This window comes from Carassius auratus, chromosome 43, assembly GCF_003368295.1.
Source record: "Carassius auratus strain Wakin chromosome 43, ASM336829v1, whole genome shotgun sequence".
NCBI classification, from domain to species: domain Eukaryota; kingdom Metazoa; phylum Chordata; class Actinopteri; order Cypriniformes; family Cyprinidae; genus Carassius; species Carassius auratus.
The window spans coordinates 22,461,867-22,488,428 of record NC_039285.1 but is presented as its reverse complement, the minus strand read 5'-3'; the positions used below and the strand labels follow the sequence as shown (position 1 = coordinate 22,488,428).

Genomic DNA, 26,562 nt, shown 5'->3' with positions numbered 1-26,562 from the left:
GAAAGAACATATATGGCATTGACTAGGGGAGGTGAATAAATGATGACAGAACTTGGGCCCGTCTGTCTGCCTCAGTCTCACCGGTCTTGTACTTGGCTGTGTTAGTGTCGGTCCTCCTGCTCAGCACGAGGCTCGTCTGAGGCTTGTCTCGGGTCTTTCTTCTCCTCGTGGCCTCAGTATTGTATCGCTGTGACTCTCTCTGCGGCGGGTAAAAGGAGCGAGCGCTAGCTTTGATCAGCGGTATCAGGAGAGGTTAGGCTGGGAGGTGTTTCACAGATGAAAGCAGAGCAACAGTAGAAGTGAAGCTGGTCTGAGTGGAGGGGCGGAGCCTGGAACTCCCGCGGTTGCCATGGGAGGCGCATCGTTCAGAAACAAGCGTTAATAGATTCCCATAAAATACTGTACCGTTCATTTGCTCCCTAAAGTGAGTTTATCACGATAACCTATACAGTTTCAATCTCAAAATGTGTGTGTGTGTGATCTTGCTATTTGATATAAATTGCATTTATTTTTATGTTTAATTTATTTTGTTATTTTTTATTTTGTTCTATATTATTTTATTATTTTTTATTCATTTTTTTAATTTAATTAAATTATTTTGTGTGTATGTATATATATAGCTCTGTCTCTGCAATAAATCAATTTGTGATACAATACAATAGTGATACGATAGTTTTATGTTGTAACATCATTTTAAAATTTTATTTAGTTTTTTTTTTTTTTAATTAAATAAAATTGTTGTCTTATTTTATTTGTTTTGGTTTAATTAAATGCATTATTTTATTTTCATTTATTTATTGTAATAATTTTTTTAAGTTAATTTAATAATATTTTATTCTATTCTATTCTATTCTATTCTATTCTATTCTATTCTATTCTATTCTATTCCCTGTGTGTCCCAGTGGCATTAGTTTGGCCATTGTTGAAAATCACAGAAGTTCACATAGTTCCACTTCCAACAGTTTACAATAGAGTGGTTATTTATTGTAGCGTCATTTTTTACTTTTTTGCAAGTTTGCAATGTTTTCAATCACCTCTGAGCTTGATATTTTACAATCTTTATAGAGCAGTGAGATATAAAAAACTACTTCGGTGAGGGAGTGATGGTCATTTCTCCGTCCAGTGTCTAAACTGCAGCACTGGAGACTGATGTTGTGATGTGAGCGATAGGAACAGAGTCCGGACGCTTGAGGAAGTGTTGCAGGTGAGAGCGAGATGTGCGTTCGTCCTTGTGTGTCTTTGGCAGCTGAGAACGAGATGAATAAGGGCTTCCAGAGGAAGATGATGGGTGATGAGAGACGTTTGGGATATATCTATAACAGAGGGAAGGAAAATCACATCATCAAACAATAGTAAGAGAGAAATATGAGCCTACAGGCCTTTAGGGACAACAGCGCTGAAATGCTCGACTTTCACAACATTTATCTTCATCAGGACACCTTCAGCCAGAGAGAGAATACAGTTATATGGATTAGATCGGGATTCACAGCAGGAAAAACTCTAACCCCATTTGTGTAAATAAAGTAAAGTATTGTGTGTGTGTGCTTACAGAAACACTAGAGGATCTCATAAAGAATTATGACGGTCCTAATAGAAGCGATCAAACGTCCTCTCCGTTGTTTAATTAATGTGCTATGTGCTAGGTACAAAAAGAGTTCATCTAAATCAAGGAACTGTTGGTCTATGTTCGTATTTTATTTATTTAACCCTCGATTAACACGTATACACGTTATGAGGCATTTTCTCCTGATAACCCTGAAAAGAACTTCAATTACACTTTCAGTTTTGATCGTACAGATAAGAGCAATACATCAATCGAATCTGTAAAGAGTTTTCTTTTGTTTTGTTTGTATAAAGACATAACAACAAAACTTTGTGCTTTTATAAAATAAAGATAACAAACAAGGTGCGCTGTCTGCAGCCATTGTCTGTGCTGATCGTCATGTACAAACACGTCATTAATATGAACTGTAACTCTGTTAATACTCAACAAAGACACATGAGAGATATATCTATAGAAAGCTTGACTAGTAAGACTTTTTCCAAACTATAGTTCCTGAACTAATGAATAATCAAGTGAAATATTATGAAGTTTCAATAACAATATACAGTACTATACCAAGCTTGATGTAAATAATATAAATGTAACAAATAAAGATAACTGTAACAAATGTAACAAACAATGCTGTTCTTTCAATTTATTTCAATTTATTTTTCAATTTTAAAAAAACCTGAAACACATATTATCAGCTCTTTTCAACATTGATAACAACAATAATAATGATAATAACAATAAATGATTTTTTTTTTTTTGTTGTTAAAAGGATTTCTGAAGGATTGTGTGACTGGAGTAATGATGCAAAAAAATTAGTTTGAAAGTCAGCTTTGTTTGTTCCTAATAAACTGTTTAACTGCACTTGCAAGTGGATATTAAATTATGTTGTGGGATAATTAAATATATTCTTAATAAACTGTAAAATTTATAGATTTATTTTGTCCTCACATTCTTTCTTGTAACTCCTCCCTCTCAGTGACACAGCTGACTGAAAGGCTCATTATGCATCTCATTATGCAGCTCATTATGCAGCTCATTATGCAGGTCTTTGTCTTCTCAGGTGTAAATCACAATGATATTAATGATAGTTGATGCCTACTCGCATATGCCTTTTAGAAACAAAAACTCATTTCAATCATGTACACACATGCTGCTCATATATTATTATAGCCCAGTTTGTGCTGATTACAGTGAGATTAGACTTTACCCATTTAGATGTGTATGAGAAACTAAAAAAAGCACAAATGTCAGTGCATGACAAAACTTCTCCAGGCCCCAAAATACCCTTAGACCTCAGAGGGTTACATTTTTTTATTTTGTTTTCATTTCATTTATCTTATGTATTTTTAATTGATCTTATGTATTTTTAATTGTGCATTTATTTATTTATTTATTTTAAATATGTTTATATAGTTTTTAGTTGTAGTTATTTTCGTATAAAAATGTAAAATACATAATTTTTTTTTTTTTAATTTTAATTTGTCTTTTTGTTGTAATTTTATTTAGTTTTGCCTAATTTTATTTGTAATTTCATTTTTTTTTTTCATTTTATGTTATTGTTATTTTATTTGCATCCTAGCTGTCATAGAAAATCATAGATGGTTATATAATTCTTCTACCTACAATTTGAGACATAAACATGCCTGTGAGGCCCAATATAATATAATATAATATAATATAATATAATATAATATAATATAATATATGATATGATATGATTAGTCAGTGCTTTGGTTCTTCAGACAGCCAGAGCAGAAATACGGCAAAACAATGCTCAAATCATCCAGTTTTGCCTTCTTTGTCCTAACAACATGATGTTTCGTGTCTGTTCAGAAGAGATCCGTCCAGTTCTGTCATTTCCTGAGCATCTGCCCGGTGTCTGAATCAAACTCTGAGTGTTTAATGAGCGCTGACGAGTCTGATTGGTGTCTGTGTGGAGGAGCACATCACACTTTCATCTCGTGCAGCTCGTCTGGCACAAAAAAAGAGAAATAAATAGCGGTGAATTGAATGAGCTGTCCTGTTAACCTTTAGGAGAGGGTTTGAAACATACAGAGAGTGTCTTCAGCAGCTTTCTCTGCACTTCTGCAAATGATAACAGATCTTCATCTCTACATCCACGTACGTCCTCTGTCAGATCATCTCTGTCTGTGTGTTACCGGGGGAAATAAAGCCAGATTTCTCCGCTTTGCTTTGCTTTGTTATTGACCTTTTTGAAACCTAGCATGTTTGAGCTGATACTTACATGGACAGCACTCAGAGACGTTAATAAACCACAAGCTGTAGTATTGATTTCTAAGTGTTCACAATTACTGCCCGTCACATTTGTGTCCAGTCTATCTTCATCTTTTGGCTGCGAGAAGGATGCTGATATATATATATATATATATATATATATGCTCATTATTCAAGTTCAAGAGCCAAGAGTGGAGTGTTTTCAGCATTAGAGACTTTTGTTAGTTTTTCTTATTGTTAGTTTTTTATTATATTATTTTATTTGTATTTCATTCATTTTAATAATTTTTGACTAATTTTATTTTATTTTTGATAGTTTTTTTATTACTATTTTAAGCATTTCTATTTCATTATTTTGTTACTTTATTGTATTTTGCCCTCTTCTATTGTTTTATTATATTTTTGTTTAATTTAATTGTGATTTTTGTCCTTTTATTATTTTATTTTCTTTATTTTATACTTACTTTGTTTCATTCAGTTTAATTTGCAATTCATTTTATTTTGTCTTATTGTTTTTTTTTAATTCTATGTTGTTTTATATGTATTTCATTCATTTTAATTATTTTTGTATTATTCTTTCATTATTTTATTTTATTATTTTATTTTATTACTTGCTTTGTTTTGTATTTAATTAATTTATATTTATTTGTTGTACTATTTTCATGTTATTTCTGTTTATTTATTACTATTTTTAATGTTTTTTTGGTATCTGACCTACAAAATACAAAATATACAAAAAAATAAATAAATACTTATTTACTTTTAAAACACTAGGAAACCATTTTCATTCAGAAATTGCCTGTAAACAACAACAACAACAACAAGTACCAGATTGAATTAAAAGTGAAATTCTCTGCTAAAAACACTAACGTATTTTTTATAGGCTCCAGATTGAAAACATAAAAATATATTATTATAAGAATAAAGATGATTATTTAAGTTTTACTGTTTTACATTTACTTCATTGTATTGACGCCTGTCATTAATGTACCATGATTACAGCAGTCGTCTGTTGAAGGAGTGTGAGTGGTTTATTTCACACTAAATAATGAGAGTAATGTGAGATTTCAAACGATGGGTTTGTGTGACGTTCTTTCCAAATGTGCTGGAGTTAAAAGCTGCTAAAAGACTGTAAATGCTGTTGATGAATGACGAAGAGGAGCTCTGATCATTTTCTGCTCAGTTCTGTCAAATATTATCCATGATGGCTTTAAATCTCCATTAAATGTCTGTGATCAGCTGTTTTCTCCACAGTATCTATCTTCTTGTGATATTTGATTGGTAATGCGGTCTGTGGCATTGATAGTGGATTGATAGATAAATGAGTGGCATGCCGTGGATACAGTATGTTACAGCAGCGTCTGTGATGATGATGAGTGTTTGATGATGGCGATGTGTCTGTGTGTCGTCCGGTGTGCAGGTCAGGCTCTGGGCTTCCCTCCGCTGGCGCTGTGGCTGACCGTGGCTCTGGCCGTGTGTTTGCTGGCTCTGCTGGTGGCTCTGACCGTCGTCTGTCGCAGGAAGATCAGAGAGAGCTGCGAGGAGATGAGAGCAGGTGAGCAACACATCATGTCTGTTATCTCATATTAAACCACTAAACCAGCTGCAGCTGGTCGCTTTAAACGTCCAGAGGTCAAAGTTCATGCCACTGCACAGTTCTGGCTACACAAGACTTTCTAATCACGAGCGTCAAAGTCAAACACATAAGTCTTTGCTCCTAGAGGCTCAGATTAATGTGTGTGTGTGTGTGTGTGTTAACATTTATTTATTTAATTTTATTTGATTTATATATAATAATTTAGAATTAATAATATTATCTTAAAACTAATTTATGTAATTTAAAATAATAAATAAATCATACTACAATATTAGCAATAAATAATTAAATATAAAAATAATAAATTATATTTATAACAGTAAATGAAAAATAAATAATAAAAACAATGTTAAATGTAAATCAAAGAGATAATGTCAGCTTAATAGGAAGTGTATATTTTTTCCAGTATTTATTTATTTGTTTGTTTGTTTTATTTTATATTTATCATTAGACTCAACACACACACACACACACTCACACACATTTACTTATTTTACATAAAATATATCATATTTAATTTATATATATATATATATATATATATATATATATATATATATATATATATATATATATTTGCAAAATGTATTTAATTGTGTAATAAAAAATTATAAACCATAATATAAATTAATATTACAATATTAATGGTAAATAATGCGTTTTAAAAATAAATATAGTAGTAAATATAGTAATATAATATATACATAATTGAAATATAAATAAATATATAAATATAATTTTAAATAAATTATCAAAAAAAAAAAAAAAGCTAAATCATGAGATTGCTCAAAATGGTTAAACAGCCATAGTTTGTCTCTTTTTAGCTGCATGCTTCATCCATCAGTGCTATAATGGTGAGTATAAAAAAGACATCATGTCAGCTTAATAGAAAGTAAATATCCAGAAGTTTTTATTTATTTATTTATTTATTTTACACATAAAAGTGTACATATGTGCTTTGATTTTAGTAGGGAGGTCTGTCTGGAGGGAATAATAATCATGTCTGGGGGTCTGTGGCATCAGTAATAATGAGCAAACTCTCACGCTGCACACAGTTTGTAGTTTCTGAGTCCAGTTCTCTCTCCTCCTGAAGTTCATTAGCGCCGCCAGATAATTAGTCTCGCTGCGTAACGAGGGAGCGCAGAACCTGGAGGTTGAAATGACTGATGTGTGGAGGCTTCAGCGGTCGTGTGAAGGGACGAGCATTGCTCTGATCTGTGTGTGGAGCAGGAGACATTTAAATAAAGGTCATTGCAGCGCTGCACGGGACCCCTGGGCTTTCAAAACACATCTGCATCTGCAAGAGACGGAGAGAGAGAGTGAATATCTGGAAGAAGAACCGCAGCAAACAGCGGAATGGAATGAAATGAAATAAAGCAAATAAAGCGGCTCTTTCTGCAGGATTCAGATCAGTCTCCAGGCTTCTGAGCTGACGTTTGGCACTTTAACTGGACTCTAATTAGACTTGTTCACGTCTGGATCTTACCTGAGAACATGTGATCAGCTAAAACTGCATAAATGCTTAACACCTTAGCTTAATATAGATTTTTTTTATTTTTTTATTTTTGCTTGGTTTATTGGAACATTAATTATTTAATTAATTGCATGTTAATAGTAAACAGATAAATATAAATATTTATATATAATTATGTAAAATAGTTACAGTAAGATAAAAATATAAATATAAATATTTGTATAGTTATGTAAATTATTTATTTAATTCAATTTAATAGTTTAAATAATATGCATTATATTAAAATGTTTTTGTAAACAATGAACAAATATAAATATTTGTAATTATATTACTAGATCAAATAAAATAATTTAATAAAATAATTAAATTGAATCGTTTAAATAATAGGCACCATAAATATTTGTGTAATTATATAAATAGATTAAAATAACATTTCTTTAAAATAAATAATTACACTTAATATTTTAAATAATATTTGCTATATTTTTATTTTTATGAAACCTATGTTTGTGTGTTTATATATATATATATATATATATATATATATATATATATATATATATATATATATATATATATATATATATATATATATATTCTATCTATAGAATGAAAACATTAATGAATTTGGAAAATATTTATTTTATATAAATATAAATGCAAATTATTTACTTTTTATTTGCATAAATACATAATAAATACTTGAATGTATTCATGCAAATAAAAAGTAAATAATTTGATAGATAGATAGATAAATAAATGCACAACAGAATTGCTGAAAATGTAACTAAAATTAAAAGTAAAACATTTTTTTTCTTTTTTTTTTTTTAAATAGCAAAACCCTTAACCCTCATAAAGGGCTTTCCATTAGTTCTGCTCCTCTTCAGTGTTTCCATTCATTCATCTCTCAACAGCAGACCCAGAATATTGTCAAGACATCAATATCAATAATGTGAAACCCTTAGTTTGGGTTTGATAACCATATTTTCTAAAAGGTGTGAATCTCAAATTGTCCTCATTCAGCAGTTTACAGCTCAAAAATATTATATAGAAAGATTTAATGTTAAAATTCTGTTAGATTTATTTTATATGCTCTTTATACTCACTTCTGTGGTACTGTTAGATACTGTGCATACAGAAAAAGAGAAACCATGGATTTTTATTTATTCATTCATTTTAAATCTATTTAAAATATTTATTTATTTTACTAAAATGTATTTTTAAAAATCAGACATAGCCACAGGGTTATTAAAAAATTATATACAATAATAAAAAAATATATAGGTATAAAAAAACACATAATACAGAAAAAAATATTAATAAAAAGTATAATAAAATGTCATACTAAAATAACACTGGGTGACGCATGTTGCATAGCACATTTGCATTTTTCGTAAATTTCATATAAAAACTATGTTGATCTTGTCATAATTGTGTTTTTATTGGCTATGTGAGTGTGTGGTTCCACATCTAGTGTGTTTTAGAGCAGACTACATCTCTTTGGAAAGCTTGCTTAACGAGTCTTGATCTTTTCACACGGATTTCCTTGTTAGCACATTGAGACATTTTCAGATCTTCCTGAACTGTGTCTGTGTTTGGAGACTGGAAACTCATTCCCTCTCATCCGTTTTCTCTTTACAGAGGAAGAAGCCAAAGAACTCGAGGAAGCCAAAGAATTAGAAGAAGCCAAATCATCAGGTCAGAGGCTTTTGTAGAAATGTGTACTTAAAGTTACGAATTGAGAAGATTTTTAATGCTTTTGAAATAAGTCGCTTCTGCTCACCTGAGCTGCAATTATTTAATCAAAAACTGTAAAAAAATTTTTTAAATAATATTACAATTTCAAGTATCTGTTTTCTGTGTGAATCTGTGTTAAAGTGTAATTTATTTCTGTGATGCTCCGCTGTATTTTGAGCATCATTCCTCCAGTCTTCAGTGTCACATGATCTTCAGAAATCTGAATAATATGATGATTTACTGCTCAAGAAACATTTCTGATTATTATCAACGTTGAACACAGTTGTGCTGCTCAATATTTTTGTGGAAACTGTGATGCATTTTATTTTACAGGATTCACAGAAAGAACAGCATTTACTTGAAATATAAATCTTTTTTAACATTATAAATATCCTTAATGTCACAGACATACATTATATTTTAAAATAATGTCAAATAGAAGACATTTATTTTAAACTGTAGTAATATTTCACTGATTTGACTGGTAAATGCGAAACTAACGTGAAGAGTGTATTAATAGGACTCTTTCAAAACTCTTTCAGTTGAAATCCATATTTAATATATATATATATATTATATGTAGGTTCTCAAGATTGCGGCACGTCCACATGCAGCGGCTTCTCTCTGTCCCGTCAGAACGGTGTTTTCGCATCTTTAAGCGCGCATACAGTCGTGAGTTTCTACTGGATGTCGACAGAACCGCATTTTTACAGTTAAACTCTGCGCACGCAGAAAAGCTGCGGGATCTCAGTCTGCTACGGAGGCCTTCACCATCACCGACCCCTACTGCGGCATCTTGCCCACAGCGGAGACGCCACAAGCGGTGTGAGAGGAAGCAGAAGAGGGGGAAGCGTGGAGGTATCCAGGCTAGGCTAACGGCTAACCCACACAAGCCATCTATACCCACCATCATACTGGCTAACGTACACTCTTTGGACAATAAACTGGACTACATTCGTTCGTACTTAGGTTCAACTCCGAGGACTGTAAGAGACTGTTGTGTTTTTGTGTTCACATGAAGCATGGCTCAGCAACAGCGTTCCAGACTGCGCTATTCAGTTTGACCAGCTGACGTGCTATCGAGCGGACCGAGCTCTCGTCGCGGGAGGAAAAACCTCAGTTTGCATCAGTGACGCGTGGTGCCGCGATACTGTTGTGATCAGCAAACACTGCTCACCCCTGGTGGAGTTTATAATTATTAAGTGCCGAACGTTCTATCTGCCGAGGGAATATACTGCTATACTGCTCATTTCAGTGTACATTCCCCCATTCAACATCATCAGCAACAGGAATGACGCACTAAATGGACTGTACCAACACATCAGTGAGCAGCAAACAGCACACCCCGATGCTTTTCTCATCATAGCTGGGGATTTCAACTATGCTGACTTAAAGATTGTTTCCAAAAATATACCAACACATTAACTTTCCAACACGAGGTAATACAATTTTGGACTTTGTTTACACCACACAAAGATGAGCTTACAAAGCCCCCCCCCCCACCTTGGAACCTCAGATCACATCATTGTTATACTAATGCCTGCATACAGACCGCTCATTAAAGTCGCCAAACCAGTTCAAAAACTGATTCAAGTGTGGCCAGAAGAATCGTCAGAGGTTCTTCAGGACTGCTTCAACACAACTGACTGGGACATGTTTACGCAGGCTGCCACATACAATAACTCCACTGACAGTGCCCCCACCGCGGACCTGTGACGACAACATCTCTCTGCTGAACGAGCTGAACACCTTCTTCGCTCGCTTTGAGCAACAAAACAGCACCATTGCACAGAAGACTCCACCTCTTCCCGGTGACCAGGTGATGACTCTGACCCCAGACAGCGTGAGGAGATCCTTCAGCAGGATCAATGCCCGCAAAGCTCCGGGTCCTGACAACATCCCTGGGCGTGTACTGGGAGACTGTGCAGCAGAACTCACTGATGTCTTCACAGACATTTTCAACATCTCACTGAGTCAGGCTGTTGTTCCCACATGTTTCAAAACTACCACCATCATTCCAGTCCCGAAGAAGCCATCTCCATCCTGCTTCAATGACTACCGTCCTCATGAAGTGCTTTGAACGGCTAGTCATGCACCACATCAAGTCTGCCCCCCCTCCCTGGACCCCTTCCAGTTTGCATATCGGTCCAACCGGTCGAACGATGATGCCATCGCAACTGCCGTCCACTCAGCACTCACCCATCTGGGCAAAAAGTACTCATACATCAGAATGCTGTTCGTAGACTTCAGTTCAGCATTCAACACAATCATCCCTCAACAGCTCATCTACAAACTGAGTCAGCTGGGGCTCAACACTTCGCTGTGCAACTGGCTGTTGGACTTTCTGACTGGAAGACCTCAGGCAGTACGGGTCGGCAGCAACACATCCAGCACCATCACACTGAACACTGGTGCCCCCCAAGGATGTGTGCTGAGCCCCCTCCTCTTCACTCTGCTGACCCACGACTGCACACCGTCACACAGCTCCAACCTCTTCATTAAGTTTGTGGATGACATGACTGTGGTGGGTCTCATTAGCAACAAAGATGAGACAAACTACAGGAGCGAGGTGAGCCGCCTGGCCGGGTGGTGCAGTGACAACAATCTCTCTCTGAACGTGGAGAAGATGAAGGAGATTGTTGTAGACTTCAGGAGAGCACACACTCAGCACGTTCCTCTGACCATCAACGGTGCGACTGTGGAGAGAGTGAGCAGCACCAAGTTCCTGGGTGTGCACATCACAGAGGACATCTCCTGGACTGAAAACAAAGAAGCACTGGCCAAGAAATCACAGCAGCGTCTCTACTTCCTCCGCAAACTGAGGAGAGCCACAGCCCCGGCCCCCATCATGTACACCCTCTACAGAGGGACCATCGAGAGCATCCTGACGAGCTGCATCACTGTGTGGTATGGAGCCTGCAAGGTGTCCTGCCGAAAGACTCTGCAACGCATAGTGAGAGCAGCTGAGAAGATCTTTGGTGTCTCTCTCCCCTTCCTCCAGCACATTTATGGAACACGTCTCACTCACAAAGCCCTCTGGATCGCAGGTGATCCCACCCACCCATCACACAGCTTCTTGAGTCTGCTGCCATCAGGGAGGAGACTGCGGAGTCTCCAGGCCAGGACCAGCAGACTGAAGGATTGCAGCTGAACTCGCTCCCGAACTTGCCCACCAGTCCTCTTCTGACCCCCCCCCCCCAGATCCCACATCCCCTTGTCCTTCCACCCCACACTAACATACAATGACATGCACCAGTCACTTTGTGCAGCATTGGTCTGATCACTACCTCATTCAGCATGGAACTGACATCATTCTACCACCTCTTCAGTCAAATAAAATAACTGCTTTGTCACTTTAATCAGACTGAATAACTTTTTTTTCCACTACAATCTTTATCTGCACTGTTTGTTCACCTCACTGGTTTGCACTCTATCTGCCATGTGCCGTTTGCCGGCCATCTCTCACTCTCTCTCCTCAGGTGAAGGCCAGAGTCCAGCTCGCTCCCCTGTGGCTTTAATGCCATTAGAGATTCATTTGACTCCTTTAGTCTGATTGAATTGTTCAGCCTGAGCAGCCGTGAGCAGCAAAGTTAATGCTATGAGATTTTAATAAGCAGGCAGGTGAAGAGGGTCAGAGAAAGAGGAGAGAAAGGCCGAGGGCAGAGACGCAGAGACAGATGTGTGTGTGTGTCGGCGTGCGTGTGTGATGTGCTCTCATGAATATCTCACATGTGACACATGTCAGATGACGTTTCGACAGGCTGTGAATCCCTCATTTCCACTCTTAACGAGTCATTATAAGGTGTTTCACCTCAAAATCTGATGTTTGGCACACAGAGATTCACTGAGAGTTGAGCAAACATGATGTTTGTTGTAGATGCATGGTCCTATTTTTTTTTTCTTTCATAAACTTAATGCAACAGATGTCCTTATTTAATTGCAAAATATAAAAGAAAGTTGTTGGCATGCAAACTTTTGGCATTTTGTAAACATCGTTACCACATCCAACCTGGTAAAACCCTGTAAAAAAAAAAACAAAAAAAACCATAAAAAATATTTTTTATTTTAACTGTCCTGGTTTGTTTTTTGCATCAGAAACACTTTTTTCCTTACATTTTGCGGCTACGTAAAACCTCTCTAGCAGCTTACACAGAATTTTTAGAACTTGAATTTAGTTTGTATTTTCTGCTGCTGCAGTGTTGTGGACCTGCAACCAAAACGCAGCGTTGTGTGAAACACCATCTGCTGCTTTCTCTTCAACAAACTGAAGATTGTCCTGATCTGGCGCAGGCGTACAGTAGTGTCTGCTCACTGACACGGTCTTCACTCTCACAGCCTCACTCAAGGCTGAACCTGAAAGATGGATGGCTTTTATCACAGAGCTGTTAAAGATTAAAACCGACAGGCTTAGCATGCTATTCTTGCCTTTTAGAGCCAATGGATAAGTCATTTAATCACATTTATTGTCTGTTTCAGTTTGAGGGGAGAAATATTCATTAAATTAAACCATTCAAGGAAGGATTTGCAATTACTAAAATGTAAACTAAACTGGAGCACAAAGCCAGTCATAAGTGTACATTTTTCAAAATTGAGATTTATACATCATCTGAAAGCTGAATCTTTCCATTGATGTATGGTTTGTTAGGAGGATAATATTTGAAAATCTGGAATCTGAGGGAGCAAACAAATCTAAATATTGAGAAAATCATCTTTAAAGTTATTCAAATGAAGTTCTTAGCAATGCAGGTACTATATATTTACGGTAGGATTTTTTTTTTTTATTTTTTTTTTTTACAAAATATCTTCATGGAACATGATCTTTACTTAATATCCTGATTTTTGTCATAAAAGAAAAGTGGATAATTTTGACCCCTACAATGTATTTTTAGCTATTATTAAATTAAATTTTAAATTAAATTAAATTAAATGCATGAATTTAGCAGACGCTTTTATCCAAAGCGACTTACAGTGCATTTAGGCTATACATTTTTACCTATCATGTGTTCCCGGGGAATCGATCCCCCAACCTTGCGCTAGCTTGCTTGCTAACGCAATGCGTTACCAGTTGAGCTACAGGAACACTATTACAATTACATTTAGTTATTTACATGTGTAGCATTACGAAACTTCAATTGTGTGAAAGACTTAAAGACTTGCTGTAAATAACTCTGATCAGCTCTGCGCCCACACACACACACACACACACACACACACACCTCATAACAGCCTCACATTACAGTCTTTTCAGCTGCTGTTCCTCCCCCGTACAAATATATGAGCAGAACATTCAGAAGCGCAGTCGCCTCGAATCTTAAAACATACAATCATTATCTACAGATTAGTGAATGTAGATCATCTCTTGAACCATGACCCGGTTCATGTAGCGGTGTGTAAAAACATAGATGAAACCTATTGAAAATAGGACAATATCTTGCCCATACAAATGTGTATGTTTCTGTATGTGTAATACATTTTTTGGACATATGTCATGTTCATGTATCCATCCCAAAAAAAAGTAAATATAAAAAACATGTATAAAAAAATATACAAAAAAATATAGAAACATATAGGTTTTTGTATATATGCCATTTTAATAAGGTTTGCATATATAAATAAAATTATTAATATTTAAATAATAAATATATTGTTGCTACATAAAACATTTAAATAAATCTTGCACATGTACTTTTCCAAGCCATGGTTATTATTGATATTAACGTATTATATATATATATTTTTTTTGGTTTAGTTTAAGATGAATTAGTAAAAGTCAATTAAATAAATAAAAAATAATAAGTCAGAAAAATAAAACTGTAAAGAAATAAAAACTATATAGAAAATAACCTAATAACATGAACAAAGCACACAACAAAATAATAATAAAACTTTACCTAAAATAAAAAATGTATATATAAAAAATAATAAAGTCATAAACAGTATATCAGTGATACTAAAATAACACTTTTCAAAGCGTTCAGACTCTTATAGTATGAGTTTTGCATGGCTGATGTTTATAAAGACGTAACACACATTATTCTCTCCCGCTGTAATTTTTATTTATGTATTTGTTCTCCATTGACGTCATCATTATAGATTTTTTTTCATGCCAATCATGCCGTGTCTGTCTGACATGGGATTGCAGCTGAGCTGAGCTGAGCACCCCAGGGATCTCCATTCATCCGGCTCTGTGTGGCCGTGTGTTGGTGTTTACATGTATTGTGCTGTGTTGCTTGCTCACAGTTAAATGTCATATTGTGTGTCACCTCTACAGAACAGCAGCTGAAAGCACAGGTCTTGTGTTTGAGTGTTGGGCAGGTTGTAATGATGTTGGGTGTGTAGACTGCAGTTTGCTCTCTGGGGAGCATGAGCCTGAGATGGTTGTTACTAGCTCAGACCAGCTCAATACTGCTTTTTTACTTGCCTTGAGTTCTTTACCTCTTCTTTTTTTCCACATCCTTAAAGAAAACTATTTTCTTCTCTTTTTGTTTCAGCTGCAACACCTCTAAAGAGCTAAAGCTGGAGACCACAGGTAAGGCTCATTCAGCTCTGGCCAAGATACTCTGCTGTTTTACTGGTATATCTAACACTGTTTTTCTATTTTCAACAAATTGTCTTATTTTTATTTATTTACTTTTGAAAATGTGTTATTTCTTTCTGCACCTTCTCTTTATTTAAAAAGAGTTTATCAAAAAGGTTGCAGGTTTTATTAAAACATTAAAACATTCTGGCAAATTATAAATCCTAACAACATGGTCCATTTATTTGATTATTAATGTATTATTGTAGGAATATATATATATATATATATATATATATATATATATATGTGTGTGTGTGTGTGTGATTTCAAAGATTCTGGAAATGGCCCATATTATGTGCAAATACAGTTATGGAGAATTTCTTCTTAAAAAAACAAACAAAAAAACAATATATATATATATATATATATATATATATATATATATATATATATATATATATATATATATATATATATATATATATATATATATATATATATATTATAGAATTGTACAAATATATAATTAAGTCAGTGCATTTATAATGTAAAATATTTGTGAATAATTTATGTAAATTTACAAACACACATTATGTATGTACAGTATTATACATATTTCTATAGGTTTGATACTTCAGAGATTATGGAAATGCCCCATATGTTGTGTGTTATGGGAAACTCATACGGATAAATGAAAGTCATTCCTACAAATCCTTACAGTGTTTAAGTTTTTTTGTTTTAATTCAGCTTAAATTCTCAATTCTGTATCCTGCTGCCTCAATTGAAATTCAGGAAGTAGATCTGTGATTAAATGCCATTTTAAGTTCAATTCTGAATGGCACACAATCCTGTCTGTGACAAGTGTTTTCGAGCAGCATGCTCTACAGCTTTCTCCATTTTAATAAAGCGTCATTATCTTTATGCTGTGAAGGATGTTCCGAAGTTCCCATAGTCTTGACATTCTGCTACAAATAATATCCACCAGGTCACTGGTTGCCATGACAAATTCATTTCAGTGTCAAGTCATTAAAGTGGCCCGGTGGACTCTCCTCTGCCCTACCATGCTAAGCCTGATTACTGCTAATCACCAGCCCTTTGAATCATTACAAAGTCTGACACAGGTGCAAACGTATAGGGACAAGGTTGCAGGAAAAAATCTGTTTGAAAAAGAGTGGGAGTTAGAGAGAACAGGGAGAGAACAGCCTGTTGCTAAGACAAGGAAATTAAACAGCATAGTTTGCTTTCCCAGACATGTAGGAGGCAGACTGACACTCTGGCATCAACAAGTCACACTATATTTAACTGCCACTCTCACTTCTTAATTACAGTGTAAAGAATAAGCTAATCCATCACTCGTGAGAAATTGGCATAGCGTTTTTAATGTCTTGGGACATTAGTTTGTGTTCTGACAAAATCACAAATATTGTTTATATCACAGAAAATTAAGTAGATATGTATATAATATTTAAAGTAACCAGGTTTGTTGAGATTTGGAATATTGCATTAACATTATCATCACGACTAGATGGTGTTTTCTAAACTCAACACAACAGTCTTTGTTTTGTTGTTCACTGTGCTGAGGAGGAAGACTGACCCAGTGCCCCTGGTGATGTCCAGTGTGCCCAAGGCAACCTGCACTGCTTTGTTTCCAGATCTGTGTTTGCTTGCACTAGGCTATTTTTGGAAATTGCATCATGAACTCTTGTAAAAGGCCTGAGGGCTTCCCTAGTTTCATAACATCATCCTCCTCTGCTGTTCTTCTGAGAACTGTGGGTCAGATTCATAGAAATTAGATGTTCTTGACCTGCAAGAGCTGTTTGGTTGTTAAGGAGTCTTTGTTGTGCATCATATAAGAATGAATCTTTATTCGGGGGAAATTATGTAGATGAATAAAGGAATAGTCTTTTTTCTAGTGAGGATTTACAGTGGTGTCTGTGCTGTTGGTAAATGTGTGAATACATTTTTCATGTTTGCTTTGCAGAATTAACATATTTTTGATATGATAAAAGGCTAATTTAGTTATTGATCTGATGTGACAGCTTAAACTTAGATTTTTAAAAACAAGAACGGTCCAAGTATCGAGCTCTGGGGGTCTCCACATTATAGTTGTGCATTTAGATTCATAATTGCCTGTTTAAATGTTTTATCCCCTAAATATGACTTAAATGAGACGAGGACCATCTTAGACAGTCATATCCAGTTTTTCCAGTCAGTCCTGATGCATATTGTGGTTTACAATGTCAAAAGCAGCATGAAGATCTAATAAAATCAGCCACTTGTATCTTTCATGAAACTGTACTTAGAAAAAATATACAAATCTTTATTTGGGGTGAAATATGTAGATATAGCGATGAACCTTTTTTTATTCTATTAGAATGAGCTGCAGCTATCTAATGGTCTTTTTTTGAGGGGAATATTGTTGATGAGTTGTGTACAGGTGGCCCTGCTGGTAAAGAGTGTATGAATTAACTTTTCTAAAGCTTGTTTCCATGCATAATTAATATGTTCTTCATATGATAAATACTGGACCAAATATTTTTTTTTTTAAAACAGGAGAGGTCCAAGGATCGAGCCCTGTGGGTCTCCACATAGTGGTCCATTTAGATTCATAATTGCCTGTTTATATGTAATAACCCCTAAATCAGCTGAGGATCATCTCAGAGAGTCTTGTCCAGTTTTCCAGGCTGTCTAGTTGCATATTATGGTTGTCGGTGTTAAAAGCAGCAAGAAGATCAAATATAAACCAGCTTTGATAAGATTCTTGATTGAATTTAGGCAAATTACATTTTGTGTTTACGAATGCCATCACTGTGCTGTGATCTGAACAAAAAAACAGATGGGACATTGTCCAAGTAGCCATTAGAGTTTAGGAATTTGTTGTGCTGATTGAAAACAACATTCTCAATGATCTTGCCTATAAAGGGGAGATTTGAAATAGGTCTTGTAGTTTTTATTTTTTATTACAAAGTTATCCAGATGGCTCATTTTTAGGAGCAACTAAAAACTGCAGTATTCAATACAAAGGAGTGAAGCCTGAAAGGAGCCATTTACTATTTTTTAATAGGTCAGTTACTGGACAGTTAAACACATTTTCAGAAAAGGATGTGGGCAGCAAGACAGCAGGACAACAGTTAAAAAAAATCATGCAGTGTTTTGTAGGAAATTGCCTCAAAACGAGACAAAGTGTCTAAATTATTATGTTGTTATTGTTGTGGGGGCCGTATAACCCCAGTGCTACATGAGGACATGCTGATCTCTATTCTAATATAAATGATTTGGTAAGTGAAAAACAATGCTAACTCATTGTATATGCTGTCAGATAGCAGATTATAGGCAACCTTAGTTTAGAGGGTTAGTTAACCTGTCAACAGTAGCAAATTAGGTGCAGCTATTGCAAATATTCCTGTTAATAATGTTTTAAAAAAAGGTGATTCTAACAGTGCATAGTTTCATAAGCATGAAGACTGTCTTTGTCTCAATATTTTCTTTTTCTTTCATGTTTTATACTTCTGTTGTATTTCTCAGAGAAGCTTTATACTTTCCTAACATTTCTGGGGTATCATAGCTGGAAATTAAAGTATTGCTTATTATATCCTGCACAGTACATAGATGGTATCTGTATATATACAGTATATACTAGACTAGATATATACTGTGCAAAGATAGACACAACAGTAGATATACCCAGAATTAAATCAGTTTTAAATGAGGTTTATGTATTCCATTTACATTAGGAGTATTATTTTCATACTCATATTTATATAAATAATTATACATTTAATTTAATGATGTATGGAAATTTCTAACTCATTTGACATTGATTTTTAGTGTTTTAATTTTAACATCATCCAACCAAGTTTGTTTAATTTATTAAACCAATTGTTCTTTAATTTGCTCCACCAAATTAAAATATGTCAGAACAACTCAAATTTAATTTGTATTAAAAAATAAAATAAAAGAAAGAAACACTTTTATTAGTGTAACTTATGTAAATAGTTGGAAAAGTTTTTAGGATAATAAAGTTCTTTGAACATTTTTAAATAATTTGCTTGTATTCACATTTATTTATTTATTTATTTATTTATTTATTTTTTAAAGCAGATCTAATTTATAAGAGATAAAATGTCAGAGAGATTAGATTACAGCAATTAGAATAATTTGCACTGATTAATTGTGCACAATAAAAGCAGGGATGTGCATTAGAAAGTAGAATGCATTCATTTTGATTTAATGTTGATTTTAAAAGTGCTGACTTTACTGTATCTGTGTTTGGCCCTCAAGCCGTCTCAGACTGACGTGTAATCGGGAGCAGATTAGATACATGTGCTGTACGCCTTGAGTCGGCCCTAGTCGTTCTATCACTTATCAAAACACAAATAGAGGAAGCCACAGGCACATTGGGTTTCCGCTTGTTTGCAAACATTAGTGAATGTCAGTGCTATTATAGCGGGGACCTGACACACATAGCTGAGAGCTGTTATCAGTTATCAGTCGAGCAGCGAGCGCAACAGCTCTCCAGTTTTCAGATGATCCTGTGAGAACACCCTCTACAGACTCTAGATGGAAAGCTTTTGTGATGCTTTCCAGGTGCATCATGTCTACATTTCTTTCTCTTTTTTTCCACAGTGCTGCATTTTTTTTTTTTTTTTTTTTGCATGATAGCATCATGACTGCGACTCGATGAAGGTTGAGCTCTTTTTAGTCATTTTAGCTGCGAGATCCTCCATAGACACGATTTCTAGTTGACTCAACTAACTCCTCGAGTTTAACAATAACTGTATTTCAAAATATTTTCAAAATGTGCTCTTTTATAAGTTCTTCAACATCACAAGAACATTGTATGATGGCAAGTCCTACATTAAGTGTCATGTTACAGCTTTAAAAACAGATTTTGTCTCATTCTCATTCTCTCATTTAAGTCAACAGTATTTCTTCTATGTAATCTCAGTCATTCTCTGGTTGTCTTTTACCCTATTTAAATTCAGAGAAGCAATACAATCTTCACTCATACTGCAGAATAAAGATTAATGCAGCTTTATTCTGTACCCTTCAATCTGTGGACTCCCTATCAGAAACACACACAGCCTCCTTTGAACCATAGCGGGCCTGGGGCAATTTTAACATTTTTATATAAATATATTTTCATAACTTGCATATTATGACAAAAACATGCATGTGTGCCAAAAGTAACTGAAACATAAATATACTTACAATGAGAATGACAGACAGATGGGTGGATGGACAGATAGACGAACAGAATGATAGATGGACAGATGGACAGACAGATAGGAGGATGGACAGACGGACGAACAGATAGACAGACAGGCAGACAGACAGATGGACATGTAAAATGACAGATAGCTGGATGGATGGACAGACAGACAGACAGAATGACTGACAGATGGACGGGATGACGGAAAGACAGATAAAATGATAGATGAAGGGGCGGACAGAAGGACAGATAGAACTATTGACAGATGGACAGATAGAATGATAGACAGATGGACAGAAGGATAGACAGATAGAATGACAGAATGATAGACGGATGGGTGGACGGACGGGCAGATAAAATAATAGATGGATGAACAGGAAGACAGGAGAATAGAAATACTTATAGACATGGACTGATGGACAGATATAATGACAGTCAGATGGATGGAGGACAGATAGACAGATAGAATGATAGACAGATGGATAGATGGACTGACAGACAGACAGAATGACGGACAGAGGATGGACGGACAGAATGATAAGACAAACAGTTGGACGGATGGACAGATAGAATGAAAGACAGATATATATATATATATATTCTTCTGAGCTTGTGGAAGAGCTTTTAGTTATGAGCTTTGATTCATCATGTTACTTTCTCATCACCACCAGTTTTGGTGGTTATTAGTGCATTACAATGGTTCAAAACAGATATTAGTACTTCAGTATGTTGGTTTATTAACATTAGATCAGTTAGTGAAACACAGTATTTTATTGTGAATTTAAGTTAAGTCTGTAAAACCTAAAATCTTGCTACCATATTTTTAACAGTGAAGTTCTGGCAACCACAGCTGCCGGTATTTTACCGTAAATGTCAGTTATGTTTTTTTTTTTTTTTCCTACAGTGCAGAATGATAAGACAGACAGGTGTAGGACGGACAGATAGAATGATAGACAGATGGACGGATTGAACTCATGGGACTCTGATTCAGCCCAGGCAGAACACTGTAATCATTCAGCTGATAGATTGAAGGTACTTACTGGAAAACCATGGAAAGGTCACAAAGCGAGACGAGTGGAGATCTATGGTGAAAACTTACAAAGATCAATAACTGAAAAAACAAAAATCATCCTTTAATCCTAGACACTAAATTAGTTTGCAAAATTAGTATATAAAAAGTACAAATTCAAGTGCATTGCTATATATTTCCTTGTATATACTGATTTGCATCTCAAGAAACATTATTATCAATGATGCAGAAAGTTGTACTGCTTCGTATTTTTCTGTAGAAATCGTGATGCGCTACTATTCAAAAGCTTGGGGTAAGAAAAAAAAATACTTTTATTCATCAAGGACGCATTCATTTGTTTAAAAGTAACAGTAAAGACATTTATAATGTGAAAACGATAAATGCTCTTATGAACTTTCTATTTATCTGTGAATCCTGAATGTATCACGGTTTCCACAAAAATATTGGGCAGAGCAATTGTTCTCAACATTGATGATTATCAGAAATGTGTGTTTCTTATATTTTATCGTGGAATTACATTTACATGAAGGGTGATCACATTTATGTTCAAAATACCTATTAGTTTACTCGAACGGTAATCTACAAGTAACCGTTTAATCGTCTGAATGAATGAAAGTGTGTTTGTGTGTGTGGCATCTGAAATATGCATATCACAGATAGTGTGAATACTGTAAGCTGTTAATACGAGCGCCAGGAAGACACCTCTTTATGCTTTACACAGCGTGAAACAGGCCTACATTAGGAAGCGTGATCGTACGCTGTTCCAAACATAGCAGAGAGATCTTTATTGCCAAGCACCGTGAGTCTAAGAAATACATCAAAGTCTAATCTAAAAAACAACCAGCTCCCTCTAGCAGTTCAGAAAACAGATGATGATTGGAAGAAGGGAGACCGAGAGGATGAGGAGGAGAAAGAGAGATGTAATTGCAGTCGCACACACCCAGAGCCTTTACTGAAATAGCCTTGCAATTTTCAAGACAAGTAATGCAGTGGTCCAAGCATTTCCTCAAGCCCTCTTTTTTAATCTCAAGTCATTTACTCAGTTTTGGCTTTTTGATGACCATAGACTGAAACTTTCACTGCATTTGCATCCCGGTCATCATCAGCTGCATCGGTGGTGATCAATTCTTTCTAAAACGTTTACCATAATGCAGCATGCAGAAGATCTGATTTCACTTGTGATACAGTATCACAGGAGATTTTCCTCTTCTGCCTCTTTGATATTCAGATACTGATATTTTCTTATTAATCCATGTGTCTTTTATTTTGGACAGATTGTGTATACATAAATTAATTTCCTCATGGGTAACACTTTATAATAACTGCACACTATTAATCATTAATTAAGCATTAGTAAACAGATAATTCATAATTTATAAAGCATTAATAGACAGTAATAAGCAGTTTAAGTACAGATATAAATGCTTTATTCTTGATTTAAAAGCATATCTATAATGTGTTTAAAAATTGTGTTTTCATACTTTATTCATGATCAATTTATCATTTCTCAATGAAGTATAGCATTATTTACAAACCAGTTATTTAGGAGTTGCCAGTGATTCATAAGATCACAAGAAATGTAGTACATTCAGGTAGTTATAAAGCATTTAGTAGTGGTCAGTTAACTATTTATGTAAACTCATCTAAATTGAGGACTACTTATGCCTTGTAAAGCATTTATAAAGGATATTTAAAGGCTCAGTTATCTTCTAAACAAAAAACGGAAACAAACACAACACAGTGATACAGAACATAGAAATATTAACAGCCTTTAAATCTCATTTGTAAAAGCTTTACAAGGCATAAATAGTCCTCACTTTAGATGAGCTCACAAAAATAGTTAACTAACAACTACATATGTTTTATAACTACCTGAATTAACCCTGAATTACAGTAGAAATACATGTTAATAAACCATTTATTAACACTATAAGGAACTATTACTATATGTCTGAATAAAAAGATGTATGAATGCACATTTAAATAGTTTATTAATAATTTTCTTACAATTTCTAAGTGCTCTTATGAACCACTGACAACTCCTTAATAACTGGTGTGTGTAAATAATGCTATACTTAATTTAGAAATGATAAATTGATCATTAATAAAGGCATTTATTATATTATAATAAATATTATATTATAAATATTATAAAGCATTTATATCTGTATTTATAAACTGCTTATAAATGTCTATTAATGCTTTATAAATGATGAATTAACTGTTTCCTAATGCTCAACTAATGATTAATAGCATGCAGTTATTATGAAGTGTTACCGACACATTTATTATTTAAAGATGTTTTAGAGTATATTATAAAGTTATAATAGATAAGGGGTTCCCAAACTTTTTGATGAACACATTTGATGAACCACTAATGAGGAAGCAATTTATTTATTTAAATATTAAAGCAGCTTTATACATTTTCCTGCTTAAAAACCCATTTAAAATTAGAAAAAAGAAAAAGATGATAAAAATAGCAAGTATATATATATATATATATATATATATATATATATATATATATATATATATATATATATTACACATTAAACAAATAATGTTTCATGTGTTAAATAAAAAGTTAATGATTACTGAATTTACCATTATGAGAGTTTGTTAGCTTTCTAAAAATAAGCATTTCCTTGAATATTCTAGACCTAAGAGTAAATTAATTAAGCAAATACAAAATCATCCAGATTAATTCTTTGTCAACAGGATGTTATAAAAGCATTTAATCTGGCATGGCTTGATGCCTTCCTCTTTTCATTCTTCATGTTTTGGACATTGTCATGACATTTGTGGTCTAATCGTGGTCCCACTATATCTGTTTTCAGGAATGTGTTGGCAACAGTAAATGGTGTGAGCAGTGTGTGTGTGTGTTTCTGGTTATGCGTATCTAAAAATAAGCAGATCCCATGGCACTGGTACTGTAGTGTTCTCCGTTTCCACTGTGAGAGAGAAATGATGTTCAGCCCAGCGCTTCAGGACTTCATATGAAACTTAATGGCTGTCAGAGCGATGCCTTTCAACAGACACAGCCGATAGCGGCAATTAGTGGCAGATAATGGCTCGCCCGCCCACACCTTAAGTAGTGCACTAAAATATTGATTTAATTCCCATCCTATATATTCCCTTAACCATTTGCTGTCACCCTAAAAATATCTCAGGTCATGGCAGGCTGTCCATAGAGCTGCCAGTGCTGAAGAGTGAAGGAGAGAACGAGGCTCTTCTGGACGGAGGTTTACAGTAGAGAGAGAGAAGAGCGTGTTTCTATGAGCGTCTGAGGAGGACCGTGCTGGGAAACACTGGAGGAAGAGACGTTCAGAGACGTTCAGAGACGTGAGTGACCTAATGAGGGAGAAGACGAGACCTACATGATGCATAATCCATTCTTAATGTGGACCGAAAGCAATCAGGGAGTCAACTCTAGGGCTTCCCTTCGAGAAAGAGGAGTTCACTTAGTGTTTCAAGCTGACGGTCAACAGTTTGACCTTTTGACTTAAAGACAACATCGAGAGCAAAATGACTTATTTTAATCACAGTTAAATGTAAGCCATGTCGCAGTCTTGAGTGTAAACTAGTATTTCAGAAGCCACTTCTGGTATCAAACCATGACGTTTTCCACACGGCTGGATGCACAGATCACAAAATGTACACCTGTCTCGTAAGTGAAAATGGAGTCGCACCAAAAAGTTCACGAAACCAGAACTGGAAGCTGTTGCTTTATTGTTCCTGCATTATTAATGTCTGTTGAGACACAGAGCCCAGAGGTGGGACAGCGACAGAGAGAGGAGATCAATGAGCGCTAATGAACACTCCTGCACTCATCCCAGCCTCAATCACATCACCAGCCTTAGGGGCCAATTTAGAGCCATAGATTACCCACAATGCCAGGCGTGACACACGCAGCAGCTAGTTTAGCGGCTGTCTTCTCGTGCAGATCACCATAGGTTCGCTTTAGAGTTTCTATACACACAAATACTCAAATTCATACCTGTGTTTGTTTATATAGCACTTAAACAAAAAATACAGTTAAGCAACTTACACCCATTAACACAGGAAACAGTCTAAATGTTTATAAAATGCATCAATTAAGAAAAAAATGATATTTTCAGCAATAGATCAATTGAGTTCAAAAATCTAATAGTGTCATTGCTTTAAACCGATATTACTATTGTTGTTACCAGAATGTGAAAAAAAAAAAAAAAAAAAAAAAAAAAAAAATATATATATATATATATATATATATATATATTACACCTTAGTAGTTGTGCTGCCTTTAATATATGCCATTTGAATAAAAAAATAATAATAATTTACAGTTATGCAATAAATGAAAACTCACTGTTAATAATAACCAAGTAATAAAGTAAATGAATGCATTACTGTAATGATGATTTTAGCGGAAAATGCTTAATTGTCATTTAAAAGGTTTCCAAAAAGAAAAATCTTCTTAATTTTATTAGTCACTTTGTAATTGCATGATCATATTTTGCTATCATATGAATGAGTGAATGCAATTAATATGCATTGAAGCAAGGGTCAACTAAAGAATGAAGCTGGATTTGAACCGAAAGCTATTGTTTTACTGATTAAACTTAAAATGCTATAATGCTATGATAGATTCTCCTCTGTATTGCTGTTGGGGCATGTTGTCACAGAAAGCTGTGTTATTGTTACTGTGTTAACAACAACAACAACAACAACAACGACAAAACCTCACTTTGACAATGCAATGCTTTTTAAATGAAAGTATTTTTACATCTTGGTCATGTTTGTTGTGCTGCCTTTAATACATGCTATTTAAATAAATAAAAAATTTTGTTGCTTCAAAATAACGAGAATTTAATGAGAATCACCATTAAGAATACTGAGGATTATGGAAATCATTAAAAGTAAATGGATGCATTACTGTGATGACGATTTTATCGGAAAATGTTCTTAAATGTCATTTAAAAATTATTGCAAAAAAGGCAAAAAATCTAAAAGTCTTTAAAGAAAAAATATGCTAATTCAAATGTGTGATTTTGGGCTGAAGTGTGCTTGGCTCGTGAGCTCTTGTAAGGCTGGATGGCTTGTTTTCCCCCATCATTCGGTCTGTGTCCGTGAAATGGTCAGCAGCTCTGAGCCTCAGGCCGTCTCTGTCAGAAACACTAAATATCTCACACACATACTGTCCCTACAGAGCATCTTTGTCTG

At 34.7% G+C, this 26,562-nt stretch overlaps 1 protein-coding gene across 2 annotated transcripts in view; it reads left to right on the top strand.

Moving 5' to 3' along the window:
- The window catches only part of cd276 (CD276 molecule), a 74,246-nt gene that overhangs the window by 38,697 nt on the left and 8,987 nt on the right, over positions 1–26,562 (top strand). For both annotated transcript variants that reach the window (XM_026231419.1, XM_026231420.1), the window contains 3 exons: positions 5,211–5,345; positions 8,503–8,559; positions 15,090–15,127. In XM_026231419.1, coding sequence (XP_026087204.1) covers positions 5,211–5,345; positions 8,503–8,559; positions 15,090–15,112 — 215 coding nt within the window. In that variant the 3' untranslated portion in view covers positions 15,113–15,127. The remainder of the gene's footprint in view (positions 1–5,210; positions 5,346–8,502; positions 8,560–15,089; positions 15,128–26,562) is intronic.